The 20,732-nt window shown below is 36.6% G+C and overlaps 4 protein-coding genes across 9 annotated transcripts; 3 read left to right on the top strand and 1 right to left on the bottom strand.

Annotated features, from left to right (window-relative positions):
- The first annotated feature begins 1,762 nt into the window (after positions 1–1,762).
- On the top strand, positions 1,763–5,067 carry pde6ga (phosphodiesterase 6G, cGMP-specific, rod, gamma, paralog a). Of its 2 annotated transcripts, none has more exons than XM_057346508.1 (4): positions 1,763–1,814; positions 2,979–3,123; positions 3,248–3,288; positions 3,623–5,067. In XM_057346508.1, exons 2-4 carry the CDS (start codon positions 2,981–2,983, stop codon positions 3,697–3,699), a joined length of 261 nt encoding a protein of 86 aa, XP_057202491.1. In that variant the 5' UTR covers positions 1,763–1,814; positions 2,979–2,980; the 3' UTR covers positions 3,700–5,067. The 2 variants fall into 2 exon arrangements, with proteins under 2 accessions (XP_057202491.1, XP_057202493.1); XM_057346510.1 differs by having other exon boundaries at positions 1,768–1,814; positions 2,964–3,123.
- A 118-nt stretch (positions 5,068–5,185) lies between these two features.
- LOC130561871 (tetraspanin-10) lies at positions 5,186–7,681 on the bottom strand. The gene is made up of 3 exons (XM_057346493.1): positions 7,564–7,681; positions 6,382–7,001; positions 5,186–6,004 (listed from the first exon to the last, which is right to left on the bottom strand). The coding sequence occupies exons 1-3, from the start codon at positions 7,648–7,650 to the stop codon at positions 5,686–5,688; spliced, it is 1,026 nt and encodes a 341-aa protein (XP_057202476.1). The 5' UTR covers positions 7,651–7,681; the 3' UTR covers positions 5,186–5,685.
- Positions 7,682–13,402: 5,721 nt separating this feature from the next.
- si:dkey-282h22.5 (uncharacterized protein LOC107988040 homolog) lies at positions 13,403–17,028 on the top strand. Of its 2 annotated transcripts, none has more exons than XM_057346505.1 (4): positions 13,403–13,563; positions 13,894–14,000; positions 15,412–15,538; positions 16,284–17,028. In XM_057346505.1, the coding sequence occupies exons 1-4, from the start codon at positions 13,421–13,423 to the stop codon at positions 16,549–16,551; spliced, it is 645 nt and encodes a 214-aa protein (XP_057202488.1). In that variant the 5' UTR covers positions 13,403–13,420; the 3' UTR covers positions 16,552–17,028. The 2 variants fall into 2 exon arrangements, with proteins under 2 accessions (XP_057202488.1, XP_057202489.1); XM_057346506.1 differs by having other exon boundaries at positions 13,449–13,563; positions 13,898–14,000.
- A 114-nt stretch (positions 17,029–17,142) lies between these two features.
- On the top strand, positions 17,143–20,454 carry antkmt (adenine nucleotide translocase lysine methyltransferase). 4 transcript variants are annotated; one of them, XM_057346503.1, is made up of 7 exons: positions 17,143–17,820; positions 18,641–18,807; positions 18,886–19,049; positions 19,127–19,231; positions 19,358–19,498; positions 19,678–19,728; positions 19,916–20,454. In XM_057346503.1, the coding sequence occupies exons 3-7, from the start codon at positions 18,888–18,890 to the stop codon at positions 20,111–20,113; spliced, it is 657 nt and encodes a 218-aa protein (XP_057202486.1). In that variant the 5' UTR covers positions 17,143–17,820; positions 18,641–18,807; positions 18,886–18,887; the 3' UTR covers positions 20,114–20,454. The 4 variants fall into 4 exon arrangements, with proteins under 4 accessions (XP_057202486.1, XP_057202485.1, XP_057202484.1 ...); XM_057346502.1 differs by having other exon boundaries at positions 17,143–17,826; XM_057346501.1 differs by having other exon boundaries at positions 17,143–18,807.
- The last annotated feature ends 278 nt before the right edge of the window (positions 20,455–20,732 follow it).

Raw genomic sequence — 20,732 nt, 5'->3', positions numbered from 1 at the left:
TATTATTAAGTTTATTTATTTTATTTAGCCTTGTTGTGCAAGTTCTCTGGAGCTTGTGCAGAGGCAGTAGCTTTTGCCAGAGGGGAACTGGAATCCCCTGGTTGGGCCTGGGTTCTCCTGAGGTTTTTTTTTCTCAATTAGAGTTTTGGGTTCCTCGCCACCGTTTGCATACTGTTTTTGCACTATCTGCCTGACAGGGGGGGCTGCTTTAGAATTTTAAAGTTTTACTTAATTAATATTGCATATAGGAATTTATAGTCTATTTGACCTGTGCTTCTCTCTCCTTTATCCTAAATGTGTGCTCTCACTGAGCGTGTGTGTGTGTGTGTGTGTGTGCGTGTGTGTGTGTGTGCGTACTTGTCTGTGTACGTACGTGTGTGTGTGTGTGTTGTGTGTGTGTGCGTGCGCATCCGTGTGTGTGTGTGTGTCTCTATGTCTATGTGTGTTAGTACGTGTGCATATTGTGTGTGTGGAGTGTTTTGTATGTGGGTATGTCTGTCTTCTGTGTTTTCAACCTTTTCTTGTCTTTGCAGGTACAACTTTAATTATTTTGCTTGTAGTCAATATGTCTCATGTACAGCTGCTTTGTAACAATGAAAATTGTAAAAGCGCTATATAAATAAAGTTGAGTTGAGTTGAGTTGAGTTGAGTATGTACAGGTGAATAAAATATAATAAGTCTTTTTGTTGAATTATGGTGGTATTATTTCCAAGCTTTCAAAAGACACTTCAGATAAGGTTCAGTTGGGAAGTTTATGGGATTTTTGGTTTTATTGTCTGTTATGTGAAAATCACAAAGTTAGATTATTAAAAAGTAACGGAGCAATCTTTTCTCAACCGTCTGCAGAATCTGAGGATTTCTTCAAGTCTGTAGCACTAACAGTTTGTTTACATCCCCAACACAAAACTGTAAGCAATACCAAGAGTTAACCCTGCCTTAAAAAACACTAATAATAAACAACATTCCTGAGTAATGTAGAATTATAAATTATAGCTCACAACTTTTACAGTTGAATTGAACATAAAACATTAAAGCTCAGTCTTTAGTGTTGCATCATTATTATAATGTTTTTACTAGTTCACTCTCTTGAGAAATATACACCGCTGTAAAAATGTGTTTTCAATTTCAGCCGTCCGTTCTTGGCTGTTTCACCTTTAAGAAGCCCTTCTGCAGTCTGCTTCTCACATGGCTTTCAGATTTCCACGGCCACGTGAATCATTCACATCACTACTTCTCCGGTCTCTCATACAGTATAAGTATGGTATGAATGACATAAAAAACTCAATATTTTTACAGGTTTTGACATTTAAGAGAGTCAATTGCGAGATACGAGTAAATAAAGTTATATGATTGTTGTGTGGCTGTGATACAGAGAAGTTAATCTGCTCTCTGAATGAACAGAGATGTTGAGATAATCTCTCAGAATGCTGATGTGACTGAAGTGAGAGCTCACGGCACACATGGGACGTCTGGATGTGCTATCACAAAAGTATACGTAAATAGTAATAAGAGACATTCAATAATTAATTTCAGCATTCAGGGATTTTAAATTTAATGTAAACTTGTAAGTAAGGTTAGTGTGAACTATAGTAAAGGAAAACAAACAGGGAGTGAGCTCACATGTGAACATGCGGCAGTGCCCGTGTGTTTCCTTTTATGGGTTGATGACAGCATTGGAAAGAGGACGGGCAGTGATGGGCAGCTTTAATCCCTCTTATGATGCTCAGAATATATAAGAGCAGATGTGTGTGTGTGTGTTAACAGAGTCCCGGCCCGCTTCAACACACACACACGCTGAGATATCAGACACACGGGTGAGTCAACCTGCTCTCAACATCTTCAATGAACCAATGATTTGTTAGCAGAAAGTGGTTAAGAATACTATTTGCATGTATCAATTTTATGGTCGATATATGAATGTCTTTGTATCATTACACAATACAAAACCATGCAGGTGCGCTATTTGCAAAGATTGCATAAGTATATACTTTTTTAAGGAAAACGTTTCATTAAAAGTTTTGTTACGAAATGAAAAATTGTTTAGATTTGTTAAAAATACATTTCATTTTGGATGTTGAGTTTTATATGCATGTCTATAGTTGCTGTGAATTGACTCCATACTGCACATCTTCCTAAAATTGACCAAAGGATGAAAAGGTCTAAAATGTTTTATTTGGTTGAATCATTTGTTATGAAATGCTAGTTTTGTGACTTTTCTAAATACATTTTCCCTGTAAGTCCCTGTAAGAACCTGGATGGTAATGGTGCATGTAATGATAAAAGGAAAAGTTGAATGTCTATTGCAAATTCTGCTTGTTGTGCATTGACCTTCATGTAATGAGATTAATTCAGTGGATCGGAGGGGGACTAGATCACTGTAAAGGGATTAAAGCAACATCAGTGCAAAGTCTAGACACTGAATGCTCAGGAATTATTATTATACTTTATATATTTCACGATTAAAGGGATAGTTCACCAAAAAAAGGAAAATTCTGTCATCATTTACTCACTCTCAGGTTGTTCTGAACCTGTATAAATGTATTTGTTTTGCTGAACACAATGGAAGATAATTGGAAGAATGTCTGTAGCCAAACAGATCTAATCCCTCATTTACTGCCATAGTAGGGAAACTAAATGGGAGTCAATGGGGGATGAGAATTGTTTGGCTACTGACATTCTTCCAAATATCTTCCTTCGTGTTTAGCAGAACAAGGACATTTATATAGGTTTGGAACAATCCGAGGGTGAGAGAAGTTTCATTTTTAGGGTGAACTACATATATTTTTATGTATTTGTTATATTTGGATGTGGAAGTTTAAATTCTACAAACTTATCATTAAAAAAAATTAACTAACTAATCAACACATTCATGACACTTAGGATCTTAGCAGTATAAGATCACAGGAACTATTGCTTGTTTTTTGTTTTTTTATAATTTTTTTATTATTGTTCTCATGCATTAGTCTCTTACATCATAGATATGGAGGTCTCCAAACCCAAAGCAAGCAGCAAGGTTGCCACACGGCCCTCAGGGCCCGGCAGTCCCCACAAGGGTCCACCCAAATTCAAACAAAGATCAACCCGGCAGTTCAAGAGCAAACCCCCCAAAAAGGGTGTTATTGGGTAAATGACTTTTTTATTACCATTCAATTAATTGACAAGTTGTATTTGTGCTCTGACAGGCCATTAGCATCATAGGTCTTCATCGGTTACATCATAACATTCCCTATTAAATTGTTTTTCTCAGATTTGGTGAAGATATTCCTGGAATGGAGGGTTTGGGAACTGGTATGTACTTTTAAGTAAATAACTGCATTGAGTTAATGCTTCAAATGTCTGGGTACACTGAAAAACCTGGATTTCTATTTGAAGACCACTAATCAGATTTTTAACACTATATATGAAATAGAAAGAATAAACCATTGAATTAACTTATATTGGGTTGTTGTTATGCATGTGTTAAAACAACCCAGCATGAATTCAGTTATAACACAATGGCTTGTTCTTCTATCCATATTTTACCCAATCAATGGTAGAAAGCAACCCAGCAGCCTTTGTTCAGACCTCACAGTATTCCTCTCTGAGACATTGAGATGTTTTAATATATATTTTTCTGTAACAGACTTCAACGTCATCTGTCCTTGGGAGGCTTACAGTCACCTGGAGTTACATGAGCTGGCCCAGTATGGCATCATATGAGGTCACTTCCTGTTCCCATGATCCACAACACGAATCATCGGCACCCAATGAATGATCACGTTAATCCACATGTCAATTTCTTTTGAATGATTCATGTCAAGCCACTTTAAATGTTTGTTAACTGGTCATATTCGGTGATTTGGTAAATAATTGACTAAATATTAGTTCAGACCATATACAAAGGGACGGTTTCCCAGACAGGGATTATCTTAAAACAGGACTAGGCCTTAGTTAAATTAGCATATTTAAGTCGTTTTTTAAAAACATACTTTACAAAAAAGAACATTACTGGGTTCATCTCGATAAAACAATCGCACAAAAATATTTTAAGATATGTCAGTACAAGTTTTTTTTAATAATACACCTCTAACATCTAAAGTAGTCTGGGACTAGGCCCTGTCCAGGAAAAGAGTTTTATATATTCTGTAGTTTAGGCTAATGTCACATGACTGTTTTTTACTCAACATCTTAAAACAATACTATTGTTATTCAGCAAACAAACACTGTTTATTATTACTATGTCAGTATGCAAAATGCATAGTTACACTAGAATCTTTTTTAAGATGGATGTTTGATTTATTTTGGTAACTTCGTGTCTTCTGTAAATACATTGTCTGCTGTGGGGACTGTGTGTCTGCGTGTGGAGCGAGTCCTGGGAGCTGCTCTCTGTGAGAGTTCGGCCCGGTTTATTGGCCTTCTGTGCACGAGACCTGATCTGACTCCATCCCCAACAGCACAGAAAGTGTTGAATGTAAAATAAAGCTGAACTTTTTAGTACATTTCTGCTGTATGTCTGCATGGCTCAACCTAGGGAAGTGCTTTACATGCATGAGTTTTTTGTTGTATTGTGTGTCTGTAATACAAAGATACATGTTCACCCAAAAATGAACATTCCTTTATCATTTATTCACTGTCGTGTCGTTTCAAACCCAAGTTTCTTTCTTGTGCAGAACACAAAAGAAAGGATTTTAAAGAATGTTGATAATCAAACCGAAAATCACCGAACCCCATTGACTTCCATAAACACAAAAACACTGAGACATTCCTCAAAATATCTTATTTTGTGTTCCACAGAAGATAAAATCATATATTGGTTTTGAATGACATGATGGCGACTAAATGATGACATCATTGTTGTTTTTGGGTGAACTATCCCTTTACGTGTTCAAATGTACTGTGGAACCTGCTTGAATTCTTTGAATCTTTACATTTGCATTGATTTATTTGGCAGACGCTTTTATCAGAATCGACAAATGAGAGAGCATTCAACATTTTGTCTTTGACCTTAAACCGACACTGTAAAAACAAATGTACTGAATTTTTCTGTTATTTTTTTTACAGATTTTCCACGTAAAATGAAAAAAAAAAAGAATTAAACTTTTTTACAGACTTTTTTATGTATTTTTGAAATTCGGTCAAAAAATTGTATAATTTTTTTTATTTCATAAAGACCACAAATTTACAAGAAAAACAGGAAAAACATGTAATTTTACAGGGGAAAATGTTATTTCACAGTGTATTTCATGCAAGAAAATTTCCTTTTTTTAACAAGATTTTATTTTTTACAGTTTATTTTAAAATACAGTAAAAACTGTAAAATTACAGGAAAAGACAGCAAATTTACAAGAAAAACGGGGAATGCAATTTATTACATATCCTTATATTCTGTCATTTCACAGGAAAAAAAACTATTATTTAACTATTAAATTATTATGTCGCTCCAGCTGACAGAAAATGTACGTTTTTTTTAATGGATTTTTTTACAGTGAACTTCAACTAAGAATAGATATTTCCTGTATTTGAAACCAACAATAACAAGCAGAAACCTTGAAACACATGCTATTTGACCATGCTATCATAAAACTGCTAGACCGCCCAGTTTATCATCAGTTCAGCATCTCCAGATGTCAAACACCATGACTCCAAACTGGTTCGGAATAACCCTGGCACAACGTTGTGTTATTGAAAACACTTTAACTGCAGTTATTATGAGTTCATGTAATGCCAATCTCTGCTTCGCTGGATCTTCTGCAGCAGACGTTCTGTTATAAACAGAGTTATTATTTGCACTCCCAGCAGAATTACGGCTACCGTGCCGATCGCTCCAGTGTTTTGCTCTATCCAGCGGGACATGCCGCCCAAACAGCCGCCCAGGAAGACCACGCTCTGGGCTGAGAACTCGTCCAGCCGCTGGGCACCGACTCCACATTGAGAGTTCCACACCGTCCCGTTCTCTAGGGGATCTACACAACAGGAGGGGGGCACGCCGCAGGCTTGGACCCCCGGAGCCGAACAGTTAAAGTACCTGTGCCAGAGACAGAGATGATGGTCAGGTCAAATTTAAAGCGTGCGATTATTAAATGAATGGTTAATATCTAAATGGTTGTTTTTATAGGAGATACGCTTCACCTTTAAAATTCAATAAAATAACGTTTTTGAAATCCAGAATTGGGATTGAAAAAACAAACACGGCATTAAATGACATACGCTGGAAAGGATAATAAAAGAAAAACAAGAAAGACAAAACCGTGAGCTCAGTAGAAAGATTCTCTGTTACAAATTAAGTTATATAATCTGTGTACTTAACGCAAACTTTGGACTACCGTAGCCTTGGAAACTCATAAAATGAGTAATGATGTCAGCCCCTCTCCCGATTTCCACTTATTTCGCTTGGGCACTCACACATTCATTTCCCAGTCTCTGTACGTGTCTGCCCCGCAGCACTGCAGGCCCGTCTGGATCTCATCAGTGATGAACCTCAGGTCCAGATCGTCCTGGTACCGTGCCATAGCGGTCAGCATCCCCGAGCGCAGGTAATCCACGATCTGATCCTGCAGGCTATACACTACGATCACGGCCAACACTTGCACCACCACCAAGAGCAGCAAAGCCCCCGAGAAGGTGCGAAGGAGACAGCGGTTTTCCCGTAGAGCCCCTATGCATCCCGTAAGGCTCAGTAAGGTCAGGACAAAACCGAGGAATGAGAAGAGGAGCATGGGGTCTGTACCAATTCCGCCCATCTTCTCTTGAGCAAAAGATTCTTTATGGACCAGACCCCAGAGTCCCACTACGAGGGTCACTATTCCCAAGACGGTGAAGAGAAGGTTGCTGGTGATGAGTAGGTACTTTAGAATGTAGTCGCTCCAGCTGGATGGACCGGGTGGTCCTGAACTGGTGCCAGTCCATGACACAACTCTGGTTAGACCCTGATGGTTAGATGAACTCGAGCTGCTTTGACTTCCTGAACTGTCATCAGTTGTCGCATAAGAGACGTGTGAGGACCTCTCTGGTTTTATATTTCCCTTGTGAAAAATAAAAAGATGGGAATGTATTTGAATTCATTTTTCGATGTACTGCTTTCTGCATAAAATCATCCTACATAATGTAAATAACATTCTGTGAAAGTTAGATCATTTGCCTGGTTTCACAAGCAGATGAAACCTTGAGCTGAATTAACGTCTGAATGACCCGCTGCAGTGCAAATCTTTACCAAACATTGTCACACTCCAAATTAGTTTAGTATAATGAAACATGCGGTAACACCTACTATGTTAAAACCATGGTCAATTTTCCTCAAGGTAATGATGAAGAAATTGCATAATTTGTTGAGATATTTTAAATTAAATATTATTACTTTACCAAAAACATTTCAGTAAGCCTTGAACCGAACAAATATATGTGTCCACACTGAAATCAGTTCGCTCTGGTTTCAGTTTCATTCAACATTTCTTTTACAACACGTTCAGTGTATATTTTCTATAAATGACGGCAGCAAAAATGAATCAAATAATCCACACTGTAGTCAAGCACGCTTTCAGGTGCCTGCATTACAATACATAGCAAATCAAAAATCATATCTTATACCTTTGTAATGAGAGGTCTGTTTTCTCCTTTCTCTGAGCTGTTTCTTTGTTCCCAGAAAAAGAGAAATCTCCTAAAAGATAGCCCCATGCCTCCCAAATACTGAAGACTCCTTACATCCTCCAGAATTCTCAGCGAGGTATGATGGTCAGATGGGGCAGGGAGTGATGCTGAGTGAGAGTGGGCCATCACGGCATTCCAGCATCATGTGAGAGTCACAGTACTGAGGATTACAGGGTCAGGGTTTAAACTGCTGGCCCGAAGGCTGAATCACACAGCGTACAGTACTGCTCACATGTCGCTAACATGGTTAGCTGCGTAACTGATGTGTGGCAATATTTCAAAATGAATCCTATTATTTTGAAAAATCACTTTTAAAAAAATCCTGCATTTGCAGTGGTAGTTTGTGGAAGTGGACATTGTGAAATATTGTAAACAAATGTATTTTCATGGAATTAATTAATTGATTTATTTAATAATTGATTTATTAAAATAATTATTCAGTTATTTCATTTTGAGTACTTTGGTCCTCCATACCATGGTTTTCATAGATTTAATAAAAGTGAATTAATTTGTTTATTTCTGTTGATACTTTTTAACCAAGTTAATCTAAATTTAGTCTTAACTTTAGTTTTTTTTGTAATTCAACAGAAGCTGGCATGAGCAATGTCATGATAGTTTTATTGACTGAGTAATGTGATTTTTTCTATGTTAAAAACTGGAGGTAGAGTTAGTGTGTGTGTGTGTGTGTGTGTATGTGTGTGTGTGTGTGTGTGTGTGTGTGCGCATGTGTGTGTATGTGCATGTGTGTGTGTGTGTGTGCGTGCGTGCGTGCGTGCGTGCGTGTGTGTAGCTTCAATAAAGCAAGACTTTCCTTCTCCGATGTTCCAACGTGGGAAGTTCTAAGTTAACCACAGCTTCAACAGTTCATTTTTTTAAGAGGTATTTTAGGAATGAGAGGAGCAGATATTTTCCTTTCACAACTCGATGGTGAAAACATCACACACCACCTGACTAAAATATTCTGAAATGTCTAAATGAAGTTGGACAAATCTCTTATATCCGTAACATACTATCAACAGCATGGCATGATAGTAGAAACACTCAAAGTGCCCTAGCAACCACATGGGATGTCCCTGGCAACCACACACATAGGCAACTGTAGCATCATGGTGACTTTTGGACCACTCATCATTTGTCTCAAAACTTAACTCTAAAGCAAGTCAGCTGGTAGATAAAAATGCTAATGAGGTTGGAGAAAAATAGATTTTCATAAAATATCATTAAAAAAATCATCTATATTTTTCTTTTTATATACTATAGTTTAATTTTTACTTCTTAGTACAACTTGATACTCGCTCAGATAGGATAACTGTTATTCCTATGCTTTTGTGGAAATCTTTCATTTTTTTCCCCATTTGTATGTTGATAAATGAGATCCACCTGTTAAATCTGGCGATGTGGTGTAAATTGTGTGCCAGATCTGTACACGTGAACCGAGATTCTGCGATACAGCTCTACTGTTGCTTTCATGTTTTTTTTTTCAGGTCATTTCCATTTGTTTACATAGCGCTTTCCACAATTTGCATTGTTGCAAAGCAGCTTTACATGCATTATAAATAAATGAAAATGATAACAATTGCAGTATTTGTAGTATATGTAATTTCTAAATTACTATTGTAGAAATTAAATTTTATTTAATTTGCACAGAAACTTATATGGTTGGAACGCCAATAGTTTGTTAAGGTGGCCCCGTCATTCTTTTCTAAATGATTGTGGCCATCATTCAACATTGCAGCTGCATGTAACAAGCAGAATGGCACAAGTGACGATTTGAAAAATCGGAAAACAAAGCGATCGGGCCAGGTCTTTTTTGGCCCAACGTGATGTCATTCTTTCCACAGGTCCACGCTGGCCGGGCCTGTGCTTTGGATCAGATCTTATGCCTGAAGCTACTCGAATATTCAGAGACCCGATGCTTCAGGATCCGGATCTGGGTCAAAGGTAAAATATTACCTTTGGCATTGTCTGTTTTTTACTGTAATCCTTCTGTTTACTTGCCCAGTGTTCTGCACTTGCTGGACAAAACATTTGACTTCAAACCGAATAGCAGTTTCTCTCTTAATATCAAAACAAGGAAATATTTTGTGATGCTCATGAAAAACTGCAGACAGGCTTGGAGGAAGCCTATAAAATGGAATAAACATACAGGTAAATGTTTCTCTTCCTTCCTAATCCCATCTGTACTTCCTCAACGTCTTTGCTGTCGGATGTTTTGACTTTCTGCAAGTGTGTCTGATGTCTCTGGACATTACTGCTGTTCTTAGCCAGACAGGTTGAGACCTCGGGGAGGTCCGCAAGGCTTCGTGAGTGTGTAAGGTTCGTGGGTGAATGTCAGGAAAACATGTTCACATCACACTAGAATCAAATGAAAATATATATATGAAAAGTGCATGAAGAAAGAAATACATGATATAATAAAATGATGGCAAAAAAATTAAGAATAAAGAATTATTCAAATCTGTCATACACAAAATTTATTGTATTTATTTATTGTTCTATTTAATGTGTTCATTGATTATTTTTATTTAAATTTAACATAGATAATGTAATAAATTCAAATTAATGTAATGGTTATTTTTTTGCTTCACATGACAATTTGCTGTCATATGCATTATGGTAATGAGAACTGGTGGAGGGATTGTGTCATGAAACCTCATGATGCAAAAAAATCCTCTAGATATAAATATAATTCTATGTATTTATTGTGAAGGTCGAATGTGACATGTTTTTGGCAGGTGATATTCAATGTCTGGCCTGAGCTTCCTTTCATATAAAATTGTTTAAAAAATATAAAAATTGCTGTTATGGTTTAGGGCTGCATAACGATTAATCGCGACTAATCGTTTGCAGAATAAACGTTTTTGTTTACATAATATATGTTGGTGTACTGCGTATGATAATTATGTATACATAAATACACGTACATGCATGTACTGTATATAATTAAGAAATATGTAACTTTTGATATGTGTATTTACATTTTTATATTTATATATAATTTATATTATATATAAATATTAAATATATTTTTTCTTAAAATCATGCATCCATGTGTGTGTATTTATAAATACATAATTATCACACACAGTACACCAACATATATTATGTCAACAAAAACTTTTATTCTGCAAACTCAACTGATACCGTTCATCTGTAATCCAACCTTCACATTTCGTAAACATATTGCGTTTGTTTTTTATTTCCCGTTGATGCTGAAGTTCTGTGTTTCTGACTGGGATCAGCCAGCTGTTTTCCGAAACGCAAACCCTCTGGAAGTCTCTTAATCTCCCTTGCCGTCCCATACTGCCTGATTCTGATTGGTTTAACAGTTTCTGTTTGTTTATTGAAGAACACGTGTGGAAATTTACCTCCGCTTCTCCTTCATTCTACATTTCTAAAAAATGACCCTTATGAGCCTCTTTGCTTTCGTTTCACCTCGAGTCATTTCATGTTACTTCATTGGTTTATTTGAGCAATGCGGAAAGTCTTATTGCGTTTAATGGACTTAGTTTTTGATAGATTTTAAAAGCTAAGTGTGTTTTTTTATTGTACTGATGCCATGAAGGACAAAGAAAGGTTTCAATGGATTTGTATTTGTTTTGATTGTTTTTAGACAAGAGAAAGCATAATTGCATAACGGATGCTATCGTGTTCAAAGCACCCACTGTATCTGTTAACAACTCAAAACATGTGTTGTGGCGTTTCATTAAAGATTATTGTGACTCATCATACTGATTATTCTTTCAGACAAAACATTTGTGCATAACTTGTCCCTTCTGGTTTCCATCTGATGGACAATGAAATGAACATCTAGAGACCATAAATATCATAGAAACTGTTTGTAAGCCAACCCATTGTGTGTTATTTTATAGGCCTAAAGTAAAAAAACATCACACCTTGGGCAAAATCCTGCTCAACAACAAAGTTAAAACACCTCAAGGTCCTTGGAGATGTAATAAAACCAGATGCAGTAAATTATCACCATGTTTGATTGATTCTTGGAACATGCAGGGTTTTTGTGTTTTGTATTGTAGTATGTGGTCTCTTTTTTTGTCGCGCTGTTTGCGTTTTTTACTGAAATAGAAAGAAGCAAAGCCAAGCTGTTGTTTTTTTTCTAATGCCGAATAACGCAATGCTTTCATGACTTTGGGGAATAGTCTTGGCCGGTCATCTCTGCTCGGTTTCAGAACATGCAGTTTATGTAATGAACGATTAAAAGGTCAATCAAAAACATTCACAACGGGACATGAAATACAATCCAGAGATTCATCATCTATTTTAGCCTCTTGACAAAACGGTTAAGTTAGATCACACCATCGCTGTAACAAGAAGGTCAAGCTTGTTTGGGGAGTGAATGCAGTCCATTCAAATAAAAACCACAGGCAAAGCAGTTTTTATCAATTCTTATGTGATCGTTTACTGCAATCCCAGAGTTTTCTTTAAACAAATAAACATGTTTTTTTTTTGTATTTACTATGACAACCACAACAACATTCTGGTCTCTAAATAAATCTTCAGTTCTTACTTTCATATGTTTATTAAGGTTATCCGTATTTAGAAAAGCACATTTCTCTTCAAAAACATGCATGATTTGAGGTTCGAGAAGAGTTATGTTCCCAAATTTAACGGCGAAAACATCCCTCCCGTCAATATGAGCCATAATAATAGTCCCAATGTCGGGATTCACCTTTTTGTCAAATCCTTTTTTAAAATATAAGACTATGCAGCAATGCTTGAAATTGATATAAAAAAGATGAAGTGCAGGGAGCGCACGTCTTTCACGTGTCACGAAATCATTGCATGCTTCTCCCCAGGCCGGATCATTTCATCCTTCTCTTTTACAGAAAGGTTTTCTTTAAAACAGAACGCTGGAGCTTCAGGTCTTGCCGTACCGTCTGTGTTAGATGCAGATGTTGAGCAGAACATTACAGGGTGGAGCAGGAATGCTATGACATGAAACGCTTCTCGGCTGGAGCTGATCCCGGGCCTGGAAATGACGCGGCCGGAGTGATAAGTGCTGGTTCTCTCTGTGACAGGAGTTTGGGGAGAGACGGAGGTCTGCTGCATGTCTTTAGTTAGTGTTTGGCCAGAACGGAGCGCTGTTAAAAATGATCTGCTTAGTTATAAATGGAAGCAAATTGATCTTGTAAGAAGACTGCAATATATTTGCAACAACCTAAAAGAGCCGTGGCAACAAACCCTGGATATGTGAAATCTATGGTTTAAAGGGATACTTCACCCAAAAATGAAAATTCTGTCATCATTTACTTACCTTCAAGTTGTTCCAAATCTGTATAAATGTCTTTGTTCTGATGAACACAGAGAAAGATATTTGGAAGAATGCTTATAACCAGACAGATTTTGCCCCTCATTGACTCCCATAGTAGGAAAAATCTTTATTTTTTTGTTTGTTTGTTCTGTTGAACACAAAAGAAGACATTTGAAGGATGTAGGACAGCTCTGGGGCACTATGTTGGGCGGGAAGATCTGTTTGGTTACAAGCATTCTTCCAAATATCTTTCTCTGTGTTCATCAGAAAAAAGAAATTTATACAGATTTGGAACAACTTGATGGTGAGTAAATGATGACAGAAGTTTCATTTTTGGGTGAAGTATCCCTTTAAATGCTAAACTTATGCACTTATTTTTCTGGTTTATTGTTGTATTTCCTTCAAAATCTACAAAAAAGTACTTTACTTGTTGCATTGGATAAATTGCAATATAAATGTGATCTGTGATGTCGTGAATCTGTGTTGTTGTCCGTGTTTAACTGTCGATGATGAGGGGGTGGGAACAGAATGAGGGAAGGCTTTTGGATCGTGGTATGTAGATATAAGACCGTAACCACAGTAACGTTCCTTCACTTTACCCAAAAAAAGGGAATATTTCACACAGCAGACCCAACCGACCACAGGAACAAACTCCTATCACAGGAACACAGGTATTTGGCTTGGAATACAACTCAAATGTTTTCTGACACTTGACATGTGCATTTACTGTTCCACCGAGATCTTGTTTGGAGAGTTTAGACTTTGCAGATGCTCTCGGTGTTTGACCCGTGTGCTCAACGCTTCTGTGTTAAACAGCTCACGATCTATTTAGCAGAAACGTCAGGGGAAATCAACATCAGGGTTCTTTAACCGACTCCAGCGTGTCTAGATAAATGTGTGAAGCATATGCTGCAGTTATGTCTTATAAAAGCCAGAGAGGAATATCAGACAGAGGATCTGAACTCCTCTAGATCTAACCTGATGATTGTTGTTTTGTTGAGGAAGTTGATGACGAGGATGAAGAACATTTTAAACCTGCTGTCCCTGATCTGTCTGTGCACCGCTCAAGGGAAATGGACCAAGGACACCTCCGAGTGGGACCAAAGAGGTGAAAACACTTGAACTTCACGCTTATCTTTTCCATCAGAAACATTAGGAACGCTCTTGAAGACGTTCTTCAAAGGTTGCACCTTGTGTTGGGAAAAGAACGCACTTTATATAGAATGATTTATGGATATGTAAGTTTCTTGTGTTGTCTATTATGGTTCTATGTTTGGAAAAGTTTGGGTTGGTTCTTATGATCTTTGTTTTCTGGGTTCTTAAAACACTCCAAAAGAAGCTGCTTCTTCAAAAGGTTCTTCACAGTGATGCCACATGTTAACCGTTTTGGGTCTCCAAGGTTCTCGTAAAGAACCTTTTTCCACTACAAAAAACACTTTTGTGAAACTGAAAGGTTCTTTGGATGTTAACGGTTATTTTATGGATCCATTCAGCCAAAATTGGTACTTGTATTGCATCGTTATAGAGCATCTTTATTTTTAAGAGTGAAGAACCATATGACATCAGTTTTGTTTCTTACTGGAACCTTTATGACTTGTAAAGAAATCTTTGCTGATTTAGAAATAACATGACAATTGAATAAAAATGTGGACAACTTTGACAATCCACTGAATTCACTTTTTCTATTGAATGTTAAAGTTCCAGTGAAATAACAAATTACAATGCCTATTTTTCACGAAATATTGCAGCGTTTATTGTAAATATAGTTTGTCAATGTGAGTCATTCTCTTTTTAAAAATCGTGTGCCCTCATAATCTTCAGTTAAAATCTGAAAATGCACTTCTGTCCTGTAGTGACTATCAACCAGACTATAGACGGCTTGGGCGGAGCATCCGTTAACTCCTCCCCTTTAACTGTCACTCTGCTGCCAGTTCCATTTTAAAATGCAACGGCTGTTTTTATACATCCAACCAATTCGCAGAGAAAGCCACGCCCATTATTTTTCTCATTCAACATTCCATTTCACTCGGAAATGCAGAATACGGAAGTAAAAACGATCGCAACTTCCGGTTCACGGGGACTTTAAATGTTTTGTATTAAAGGAGCAATGTGGACATTTTATTGCCATCTAGCGGTGAGGTTGTGAATTGCAACCAATGGCTCACTCCACTGCTCACCTCTCTCTTTTAAATCACTACATGTCATCACATTTTCGCTTCTTTGTTGAAGGACATAATGTATTTACGAGTTTGTCTGTGTAGGGCTACTGTAGAAAAAAACATGCATGTTCAATTCCATGCACGAGTCCCCGCGGTGTATGTAGCTATAAATAGCTCATACTCTTCATTATAAGGTCTTTATATTACATTGCTTATAGTTATGTATATTATATCTGGATCAGATGACCAAAAGTTACTAAACATCTGAGTCAAAGCTTTTACAGTACAAATGATGAGCATATAAATATATACATTTATTTATATATATATATATATATAAAGTGTGTTCGCTTGTTACAGACAAATCAAACGGCAAGAGTTGCTCAAACCTGACCCAAGTACTGGACAACTGGAAATATGCCATCATGTACCAGGTGAAGGATCTGCTGGTCAACAATCATGCATCTGTTTTACCAGAATACGTCAGGTGAGTCGTGTCATTCGTTTAGTTTTTGGGAGCCGGTGTGGGAGTGGTCTGAGGCCATCTGGCCCTGTCCTTCACTTTATGAGTACAAAGGAAAATTAGTATCACATGGCAAAAAAGGAAATGATTATTGATCCAAAAATGCTTTGATTCAAACGGATCGGTTAATCTGCACAATATGCAGTCTTCATAATGACGTAAATTTGATCACACGCCAAAAATCTGTGTCGCAGCTTTACGGATTATTAATCGCGACAAATGTGGTGTGCATCATTACAGTCTTATTTTTTTTAAATGAATACTGATGCGGGTTCTCATTTTGGTTTATTACCTGACTCAGAATCTGATTTATAACCTAACTCAGAATGTGGCATCAATTTAGTGAAATTAAGCTCATCCAATCCAGATCCATTTTAAAATAACTCACACAGGACAAGGATTGACGTAAGTAAACAGCACTGTTGTTCTTGCTCATATTTAAATGTTTAGTTAACCAAAAAATAAAAGTTCTGTCACCAATCATCTATTTCCCCTCATGTCATTCAAAATGTGGAACGCAGAAGTTGTTTTGAGAATTGTCTGGCTTTGTGTTCATACAATGGCCGTCAATGGGGTTCAATGTTGTTTGGTTACAAACGTTCTTAAAATATCTTCGACTGAGTTCTGTAGAAGAAAGAAAATCAATACAGATTTCATTTTAAATCCCACTCTACACGTAATACAATGACTATTGTGTTTGTATATGCAGGATCCAGGGCCTCTCTGATGCGGTGGGAGATCTCTATAAGCAGTTTGACGACCTTAAGGATAACTTGGGCAAATTAACCAATAAATTTGACAGAGTGGAAGGCTTTGTGGACGATCTCCAGGCAGGAAGATTTCCCAAGCCAAAGCTCTGGATGCCTCCGACACACAACAAAGGGCCACATCACATACCCCAGAAAAACCCAACACAGGTCACAGGCAAAGAATTATGGGCTCAAAGACTGAGAGCCAGACGAGGCCCTGGTACTTAACAGACTGAAGACGTCTATACAGTTGATGAATTTACTTCTTATAGAGATGTACGGTAATAATGATGCTTTTCTAACGATGACCTGCTTCGACCTTAGCCCATCAGGTATTACTATTCGACAAATTCTGTTGTTTACGAATGTACTCGTTGCCTGTTGGGCACATATCGCATATGAAAGGACCAAATGGTTATTTGTATAGTTTGATGGAATTTATTATTCATATTAGATATTAATGTATTCATTTTTGATTGACAGGAGATTTAGAAACAGAATGTATGTTTAGAATTAGGGATGTGATCATACGTAGGACAAATATTGAAGGTGCAGTGTATTAAATATTCAAACGTAACCTAAGCAATTCTGTAAATGTAAATGCTATATTTTTATTGCAACCTCACGTGAATGTGTGTATTTTAACATGTTTATTAAGGTTAAATATAAACACACCAATGTCTATAAAGTATTACATCAACATCACATGCAGTGATTTGTTTTGTTGTTGCTTGTATCACATTTCTAACGTTACCTATTCTAAACTATGTCTCATGGAAGGTGCTGTCATCTACTGGACAATTACTGTAAGACATCTGCTACATTAATTTCTCATATAACCATTAAAACAAACCAATGGAGGAGTTATCTAATTTCATTACCTGGTGTTATTTGTATATTTAAAAACTTGAGAACAGTTGCTTTTCTTAAATTTGGCATTTATAAGCGTTATAATAAATTATATTAGGTTACAAGTAATTTAGCAGACACTTTTATCCAAAGCGACTTACAGATAATAAGCGATATGTCATACAGGAGCAATAATACAATTGATGCTAATACCAAGTTACTAGTTTCAACAAACGCCAGACCAATACCTGTTGAGAGAAAGACGTAATAAATATATAAAACATATGAAAATGTGATTTGTGCAAAATTCATCTAAAACTATTTTCAGCTTTCTAGCTCTGACATTCTTTCTTTAGAAGTAACGTTTAAAGTTTATTCAATGTTTAGTATAGTAAACAACTTAACATTTTCATAATGACTGTAAAAATAAAAAATAGGTGTTTTTCTTCCACAAGTACAGTATGTGCGAAATTAATAAATTGAAACCAATATAGCTTTAGCTTAGTTTTATTTTCATTTTCGGTCAATGCAAAGTGTTCTTATTTTGTTCGAAGAAAGGTCGGACCTTTATTTTGAAATGCCACAGCAGGAGATGACGTGGCAGTAATCTGCTGTAGTTGCAGATATGTGCAAATCGCTTACAGTAAGGTAAAGGTTAGTCCAGCTGCTTCTGCATATTTGTCCGTTTCTGTTTCATGTGTTTTTTAATCTAATTTTACAAAGAATAAATGTAGCACGTGCATGCGTCTGCTTTACAAATAAACAATAAACTGATATTGTGACTGAATATGAATTCCTGTGTTTTAAGATACATTTTCCTTCCCATACGGACAGTGTCAATGTTATTTTTTTCTGATGACAACATCATCGTGTTTCTAACATTTGTGGGGAAAAAAACATTTTGCAGTGGCCTATGCTTGTATACATAAACAGTAATATACATTATAGTGAGTTTACTGTACATCTGAGCAGCCAGGTGAATTTAATACAATTCGAATACTTAATTTATCAATTTAATATATTCTGGTTATTTCTCCATTAAATAAAGTATTAAACAAACACATTTGTCTTTGATAAATAATCTTTTGTTTATATAAATACTTTATTCAAATAAAGGACAGTGTTGCTTCTCTGGTTGATTGACACTAGCAACAGACGCCACATCAAATTAGACACTTTATTTTTAACCTTTTGACAGGCTTTGTACCCTTAGATCGTAATTTCTGTTTTACCATTTAAAGTAATTGAAATCAAACTGGAACTGTACACATTAGAAATGCTCTTTAATAATTTACAATAAACTAATACACTGTATCCATAACAGTGTTCTATTACTTTGTAAATCAACAATAGGGGATGTGCATCACAGATTATTAAATACGAAAGTATATCATTTCGATTTTTTAAAAAGCAATATTGGAAAACACCCCATTTAGATTTTAACATTGTTCTTCTTATAATCATTCAGCAGACATTCTCTAATCCAAAACAACAGTTTACAGTAAAGTGTTTGCCAAAACACACTCGGGCAGCTTTTGAATCACTTTATATCTGAAGGTTGAACCAACAATCTTTGGCCTCAACCTTTAACCACTAAAGCACTTTTGATTGGACAGGTATCAACCTAAAATCCAGGTATGTCACAATATAAGACCATACAGCAATCAATTACGGGGATATCTAATCAAATGTAGCTTGTTTTTATTTTATTAGCGATGGAAGATGACATACAAGAAGAAGTTCTTTCACAGTTCAAAGAAAAGCGACTGGGTGGCTGGCAACTCTTGCAGCTGACTGCAGGTACGGGTTTGGCGGTCTATGCCGTTTGGGCTGGAGTTATAATGCCTGGCTTTCGCAGGGTGCCACTAAAATTACAGGTAAGATACTGGAGAAGTATGTATGTATATAATAAATTATTTCATTGACTGAATCAATAACTGATGCCTTGCTCTAGGTTCCCTATATGCCGGCTAGCAGATCTCAAGTATGTAACGTTATGACTCTGCTGAAGGGCAGATCTGGAGGCATCGCTGACCTGGGGTCAGGTGATGGCAGGATTGTAAGTGATTATCTTTATGTATTTTAGCCTTGTGCAATGATTAATTGTCTAATGCAATCGCCTTATAGTTTTTATAGACTGCAGCGTGTGAACATATGAGTTTGTGTTTGTTTTAAATGTGTGCAGGTATTAGAGGCGTGTCGTCAGGGCTTCTCTCCAGCAGTGGGCTATGAGCTTAACCCCTGGCTTGTTCGCCTTTCCTGTTTTCACGCTTGGAGAGCTGGATATCACAGAAGTGTTTCATATCGCCGAGAAGACCTGTGGAAGGTAGTGTGAACGTCTACACTCTTCACAAAAAATATGATATTCTATACGCAGACTGATTATATATGCTGTAATAAAACTGTACCATACTATTTTGAATTGTACTCAAATTCATCTATCTTACAGAAGCGGACGGTGATTAATAATTATTCTAAGTGTGAATGATGTGTTTGTCTTTCTAGGTCGATCTCTCAACCTATAAGAATATCACAGTATTTCTGGCCCCTAGTGTGGTGAGTACCTAAGTAATTCTCGAATCACATTCAGTAAGAATAAGCGTAAATGCAACGATATTGTTAGTTCTTAATATCTGTATACATTCCGTTAATCGTTATAATCCCGGATCTCATTAATGAGAAAAGATTTCCATGTCACTATTGATCATAAAGCCTCGTTGATGTTGTACTGCGTGTTTCTCAGCTAAGCCTCTTACAAAAGAAATTACTGTCCGAGCTTCCTGAAGATGCCTTGATTGTAGCGGGACGTTTCCCGTTCCGTGAATGGACGGCGTGTGAGGTGGAGGGAGAGGGTGTGGACAGAGCGTGGGCCTATCACGTACGAGAACTGAGAGAGCGATGTCAATCAAAGAGTGAAAATCCATCTAACCAAACCAGATAATCATTTTATAATCAGACTTCTTATTTTAACTTCATTTTAGATTGTGTGATGATTTTACTGAATTGTTGTTTGCACAAAATATTTTTAAAGGAATGTATCTTATAATATAACATAAAAAATTAGATATACATCTTAAAAAGTTGTATTTACTCTCCCCGAAGTTACAAAACACTGAACTTGACAAAAACAAAGCTGATGTCTGTGTGGGTTCCTTAAAGTTGTTTAAGCCTGTGGATAACTTCCTGTTTCTTAATGTGGCCGATAATGTTTTGTGTGTGTATTTAAGGATCTTAAGTATGTATCTTTCACAGACAAAAGTAATAAATTATATGTATTGTATTGTGCAATTGTATTGTATTTGAGTCATTTGTATTTTGCACTTTGAAAGTTTTTAACCACTCAGTTTGCACTCCTACTCAGCATGTACTTTACTTGATAGGTTGCATAAGGCGAAACCGTTGAGTAAACCACATAAAACAGGTCGATGAGAAACGGTCTCTTCCCATCTTCTCAAATGATCTACCTGCAAAGATCTACCACACGAATAAACAGAATGAAGCATGACATTATTGTTTCCATTAGGAATAGGATCAAGTATCAAAGAACTTTTTATTTGTGA

Source organism: Triplophysa rosa, linkage group LG11 (genome assembly GCF_024868665.1).
Source record: "Triplophysa rosa linkage group LG11, Trosa_1v2, whole genome shotgun sequence".
In the NCBI taxonomy this organism is placed as follows: Eukaryota; Metazoa; Chordata; class Actinopteri; order Cypriniformes; family Nemacheilidae; genus Triplophysa; species Triplophysa rosa.
Note: the sequence above shows the minus strand (reverse complement) of the source record. Positions and strands in the feature narration are given on the sequence as shown.